General features: G+C 42.0%; 1 protein-coding gene across 1 annotated transcript in view; it reads left to right on the forward strand.

The window, feature by feature from the left end:
* The window catches only part of ILDR2 (immunoglobulin like domain containing receptor 2), a 61158-nt gene extending 55556 nt beyond the window's left edge, over positions 1-5602 (forward strand). Inside the window, exon 10 of the mRNA XM_030824033.1 lies at positions 572-5602. Within this exon, the coding sequence (XP_030679893.1) occupies positions 572-607 (36 nt within the window). The 3' untranslated portion in view covers positions 608-5602. The remainder of the gene's footprint in view (positions 1-571) is intronic.
* The last annotated feature ends 1222 nt before the right edge of the window (positions 5603-6824 follow it).

The raw sequence follows: 6824 nt of genomic DNA on the forward strand, positions 1-6824 counted from the left end.
AAGTGCCTCTGACCCCCATGCTTTGGAGATCACTCTCCAAGCACAACTACTTTTCCCCCTTCGCAATTACCCTGCCTCCCCACCATTCCGTTTTTTATGAATCCAAGCTGGACGTTTTCTTTAGTGTTTAGTATGGGGAGAAGGAATATGAACAGAAAAAGGTTTTGACACAGTTATTAACCCTTCCAAAGGAATTCAGTGTATTTTATTTTTCCTTAAATAAAAAAATGCAATAACCAAAGTACTGTGAGTAGGGAAGAAACTTTCAGGTGATTTCAGGTTTATGGAATACCAACCACACTTGCTGTTGTGGAGCTCTAAACATAGCAGTTATCCTAAAGGGGGTGAGAAGTTATTCTGTGACCATGGAACTAAGCCTATCAGATGTACGCTGGCTTTAGCCTCTGCTGAGGCTTAGGATCAACCATCACAGGTCTAATGAAAGGTTCTGAGAGTCAGGGGTGCCTGGCACCGAATGGGTTGTGGACTCTGCCCAGAGAACCATCTGTTATCTGTTGTTTTCTTTAACTAGCATGTGGCTTAATGTTGGGCTTTTTCTGCTCTTTCCTAGAATGACTTTCCGACCAGGATGTCCCTTGTGGTCTGATGTTGTCAACATTTCTCTGGATGATGAGAAATCAGACATGGACTACGGGGACAAGACACAAATCCAAGAGCCAGCAGGCCCAGGACCTTCTCTGGCCATCACCTTGGAAGATTTGCTGATCTCTGCTTTGGCAAGGGATGGGAGGCAGCCTTTAAGGGAGGCTGATTTCAAACCTCTGTGCCCATCTAACTAGTTTGAGAAACTTACCAAGAAAGCAAGAATGTGTGAGAACATTCCTGCATACAGAGTTTCTCAACTATAGCGTTTATCCTGCCCAACCTCCTTCCTTAACAGAACCAGGACTCCATTTACAATTCTGAAAGAGAGTTAGCTCTGAACTGCTAAACTCCAGAAATTGCCTATGCCTACAATATGTTTTTCTATACCTCCTGTGCTATACTTAGAGACAGAAGAATTTATTACTACTATTAGAAGAAGGCCTTCTTCTGACAAGGGAAGATAGCTTCAAGTCAAAATATACCTTTTATCCCCATCACTTTCCAGTCACTAGTCAATGACTGTTGTTTCACTAAAATCAAAAGGCCTTTGGTGAGCTCAGTGACAGTGACCTCTGGGACAATCAAAGAAATGACTTCAATTTGCTGTTCTGAATGACAATTCTTAAGTAGCTAGGACAAAGCAAAAGCGAGTATACCTTTTTGAAAATCTGTCTAAGTGATATTTCCTTTTCCATTCTGAGAACGTAAACTGCTTTTTCCTTTTCTGCTGCACATGTCAATATCTGAGTCTTAGACATTAAGGGCTCTTCTCTTCTTCCCCTCTGCTGGACTTTCCACAGGTTGGTGCCACACACAGAGCCCTGCCTCCCTCTGCACTCTGATTAGATTGTCATTGGATGCCTTGTGATAAATGCTTAAAATACACACATGAAAGAGAAGAAGGAGGACAGAGGAGAAGGCAGTAATGCATATAGAAAAGAAAGAAGGAATTTAAAAGGGAAATAACATCATCTCATTACATTTTGAATTTGGACCATTTCACCCACAAACTTCACTCAATGTTTTCTGGTTTTGTGTTTCACTTACCGTTAATTGTTTCTGCCATCCCAGTTCTGCCATTCTAGGATATGGGGGATGTGGAACATACAGCATTTGGCCTGACTAAACTGCCACTATGGCTGCTTTCAAGAGATTAGAGATACTGCTTTCTCAGGAAGGAGTACTTCCTATTCCCACCCTTGCCTAAATGATAGATTTTGCCTAAATCCCAAAGCTAGATCTCTGGATTTTATCGTTTGTGTAGATAGCAAAAATGACCACAAACTCTTTCCTTCTCATCAAGAGGTGCCATCTTTTTTCCAACCCTTTGAATCTGGAGTTGGTTATGTGATTTGATTTAGCCAGTAGCCCAACAAATGTGACACAAGCAGAGACTTGAAAAGTTCTTGTGCATGGGGCTTGTCCTCTTTTGCTGCTGTTGGGAACCTTGCAACTACCACCAGGTGAACAAGCCTGGACTATCCTGCTGCATGACAAAAGAAAAGGGCCCAGTTACCCCTGTCACCCTATCTGACAGCCCATCAACTTTCAGCTGATACAGACATATGAGTGAGTCCAGGCAATATCAATAGAAGAACTGCCTATCTGAACCCAGCCCAAATTTCTGATTCCTACTCGAGGCATGAGAATTTGATGCATTCTTTATGTTCATTTCTCTTCAAGAACAAACCTGATTCATTCTTGTCTGAATGTTTATCCCTGAACCTCTTACTCCATCCAAACTTGCGTTTCTCATAGCCTCCGCTATTGTTGACAGATTTTTATCAAAGCTTTTCATGCTGCACTCTTGTGGGGTACATGTTTGGGTCAAATCAGTGGAGGATAATGCTTGACTCTGCTGTCCCTTAATCCAGCAGTGGTTTCTTCCCTCTCTATGGATCCGTAGACAACCTCTGAAGATCTTCTCTTTACCATCTTTTTGGTCTTCTCCAGAGCCACCCGACTGGAGCTAGACCCTATTCTCGGAGTACCATTCCTCTAGTATCCATTTGTACTTCATGACGTTTCCAGAAAAAGTCCTATGTTTGCAATGAAATAAAGTGGCTGGTTGAGGGTCAGAGGGATGAGCTGGTATGTGTCATTGCTTGGAGAATTGACCTACCAAAGGACTTCCCTGTTGCTTTCGCCAGTCCCAGAGAAATCAGGAAAACAGTTGAACCCAGTGCTGGCACTTCCAAGGGCTGGAAGACACAAGCCATAACCATGGTGCTGAGTTTTAGACTTGCTGGTGTCCCTGGCCTCTGAAAGGCTAGGTCTAGCCTGTCTGTTTGGACCCCAGTTCAGATGGAAAAGATGATAAAAAAAAACATTTCTTAGTCACCAGCTTTGGATTTCAACTTGCTCAGGCAATTTTGGAGAATTTTGGGTAGCTGTGGTAGCTATTACTGCTTTATACTGAGCACTGTGTCAGGCTTTTCACCACCAAAGAGCCTCATAGCACCAGCTGCAGAGACCAAAAATAATGTTTTTTTAAAGCTACAGATGTGTGATTTTGGTGAAGGTTGAGGGTAGCAATGGGAAAGAATTAAAGAATTATTAAAATTGGAAACCTGCAATTCTAAAGACAACAAAACTACAGATAGATTGAAAAGTACAAAGAAGATAGCAGGCTACTGAAATAACCTTGGGAGTTGGGACCACGTTGTCCTTTGTAGAACTGGATAAATCATTCAGACTTCCAGGCTTTCAGTAGAGAGAAAAAGTAGTTGTTTCTGGGTATATGGACAGGAGTTAAGGCTGAGTTGACAAGTCAAAGCTTGCTGTCCTCAGCACCCCTGACTTTCCTCTATGTGTCCTTTTGTTTCTTCTCCCTTGAATAGTGTGTCCTGCATAGGAAATGGTTACATTTGTTAGCTTCTGTCCTAGGTCTTATTGGGGTAAAAAGTAAATCTTGTGTAAGACATAATCTCTGTCCACTAGGACCCCGTAATTTAATAGGGGAAATAAGACATGCTCAAGAAAGGAGATTTTATACATAGAGTATGAAATAGTGCTATGGATAAATTATAATAAAACCAGATATTTAGTTTTTTTGAAAACTTAGAATACTTTGATATTAAAGTGTTGTATGTGTTTGTCCATCATCTTATTTAAACATAGACTCGGTGATCTGAAAAGCCAGTACTCAAAAGTCTGGACTGAAAAGAGGTGAATTAGGATCGGGAAAGGGTGAGCTGCAGGGGTCCCAGAGGAATGATGCATAAGCTGCTGTGCTTGCCTATGAGTCACTACTGAGTCAGGAACATGCTGGAGGAGGGAGTGTGGATGCAGGTGGCAAGGAGGTGTCTCCTGGTAGATGAGCTGCTTCTCTAGGCCATGCATGGATTCATTAGGAAGTTGGAGACAATGGCCATGGACCTGGTGCATGTCGGCTATTCCATCCAAGCACGTTCACAGGGGAGCTCAGCGTTGCTGCTCCTGCGTCTCAGTTCTGCAGCTGTGAGTGCTGCTGCCCATCTTCACCAACACAGGGCAGGTCTCACGGAGATGCTAGGCTTCACATCCCCCTTCTCATGATCCTCACTGTGCACTTGACATAGGATTAGGCATACTAGAGATGGGAAAAGGCTGCCACCCAAACCCAAGGCACCTAACCACATCTGTAAATATTTCTGACTAGTCCACAAAATTTCACATAGGTAGTCTGATTAGATCTTGCCTTTGAGAGAAGCTGAAGTCACAGATACTGTTGTAATTTACCACCAGCCCCCCAACCCAATTTTTTTTAATAGGTGAAGAAACCATCACTGCCATTAATGAAGTCACAAACCTATTAGGTCTTTAGACTCCCAACCTCTGGATCTTTTCTGCTGATCAGTGTTTCCCAAAATTGCCTAATCATAAGAATTAACTTGATTGTTGCTGTTAAAAAGGTATTGTTGGACCCTGCCTTGGAGATTGATTGGGTGAGTCTAGAGCCAGAATTCATATTTTTAATATGCATTCCAGGAGACTCCTGGGATCAGATGCATTTGGAAATTGTTGCACTAAGTCATACCTCTGGGTACTCCAAACAGCTAGTCCTGAGGCTTCCTTGGGCCTTAGAATTTTTTTCTTCAAATGTCCTGGTGAGGTCCCTCTCAATCCTTTGGGGCTGCTGTGGTGAGTCTCTCAGAAGTCTGGCTGTGACCTGGATGGGCTCACCAGAGTACGCTCATGGTAGTGGGAAAACAGGCAGAGAGAAAGGAGTGTCAGGAGCACTCCCGGGGAGCCTGTTGTAGATATTTCCATTCCCAGAATAGTGATCTATTGTGACAGTCTCAGAACAGACAACAAGAATTACAGGTAATTTTCTCATTCCCTTGATATATTTTTAGCAAAACTTAAATCATGAATAGAAGGAAAAGATGCCATTGGGGAAGTGGAAAAACTCAATCATTTTATAAAGCATACAAATTATAAGGATGACTGGCCAATAGCACTTCCACTTTGGTCTTACCTAAAGTTGGGTAGACAAGAATAATAAAAGTCCTCATTTTATATCCTTCCAAAATCAGATTTAAATGCTGCCAGCATCTTAATGGAAGTCTGAAATTGATTGATAGGATGTAGAAATCCAAATTCGCTAAAATAGGGGGCCAGCTACTTAAAGTCCTAGAAGGAAAAAGTGCCTGGTTTTTTTCTGCCATTATCCTACCTCCTAGTCATCTGGGAAACTGATCTATGAAGCTTGAAGAAGGGGCATTTAACATCACAGTGGTGCAAGGGCAATGTTGAGCTGCTTTAAGCAGCAGCCTGAGCTTTAGCGCTATTTGAAGGGGAGAAGGTTAATACTAATAATATTTGTGTTATTTTTATGATATATTACTGTTTACAGAACACTTTCATTTGATCCCAACATCAACTCCTGTGATAGAGGCAGGGCAGATGTTGTGGTCTCATTACATAGAATGTAAAACTGAGGTTGAAAAATACCAAGTGACTTGTCTGTAGTCAAATGGTTTTTAAAATTATAAAGCCAGGCCTTCTGACTGTCTTGTCTAGTGTCCTTTCCAATTCCTTAAATACTCATGGGACTGGAATCTGGGTATTCCAGATTCCAGTTTCTCGTCACAGCCAGACATCTGGTGAGGAGAGCCGTAGACTTGATGCTTGTTCATATGTCATGGATGTGGTGAAGCTGTTTCATCCAACTAAGCACCATTCCTCAAATGCCAGTCTAAGAGGGAGTTGTGGCTTCACTCAAGGAGAGTTTCATTTTCTTTTTCTTTCTTTCTTTCTCTTTCTTTCTTTCTTTCTTTCTTTCTTTCTTTCTTTCTTTCTTTCTTTCTTTTCTTTCTTTCTCTTTTCTTTCCTTCCTTCCTTCCTTCCTTTCATTCATTCTTTCTTTCTTTCTTTCTTTCTTCCTTGAGATGGGGTCTTGCTCTGTAGCCCATGCTGCAGTGCAGTGCAGTGGTGCTATCAGCTCACTGCAGTCTGAAACTCCTGGGCTCAAGCAATCTTCCTCCGTCAGCCTCCCAAGTAGGTAGGACTACAGATATGTGCCACCATGTCCAGCTACTTTTTTGTTTGTTTGTTTGTTTGTAGAGATGTGGTCTTGCTATATTTCCAAGGCTTGTCTCAAACTCCTGGCCTCAAGTGATCTTCCCACCTTGGCTGCCTAAGGTGCTGGTATCACAGACATGAGCCACTGAACCCAGCCGAGAGCCTCATTTTCGTTAGCTGTGCTGTGAGGGGTAATATGTGCTTCAGGTTTTCTGGGGAATCCTTCTGCAGAGAAGTTTCTGAACAAAACTACAGTTTCATCTGGATTCAGAATTCCAGGCAGACGCTGCTTAACAGCAAAAATCTGGCATCTTCACTACATTTTAAGATTTTAGGTAGAACTAAGAGGGATCAGATATAGAGAGATAAGGAATGTGAGAAGGAAAAAGATATAGTAGTTTAAATTTTTCTTAGAGTTTCTTGGTGGGGCTGGACATGAAGTAACTAGTCTGACTCATTTCTTCTGGGAAGGCTAAAAGAGACACAAATAGCTTCTCTTTTACCTTGGCTTTAAGGAAAAGCTGTTTTATTAACAAAAGTATTAGACATGACTGCATAAGAAATTTGCTTTGTGAGAATAAAGAACAAGGGAATAGAAGAGTAGGACAGAGAAGGGTGAGAAGTTGGCTTCGTGAGGGCCACCTGTCAGTTGTTTTTGTGCCTTGTTTGTGACATCGAAACTGAAATGTTTGTATTACTATTGTCCATGACTT

The sequence above is a fragment of the Nomascus leucogenys genome, chromosome 12 (assembly GCF_006542625.1).
Source record: "Nomascus leucogenys isolate Asia chromosome 12, Asia_NLE_v1, whole genome shotgun sequence".
Lineage (NCBI taxonomy): Eukaryota > Metazoa > Chordata > Mammalia > Primates > Hylobatidae > Nomascus > Nomascus leucogenys.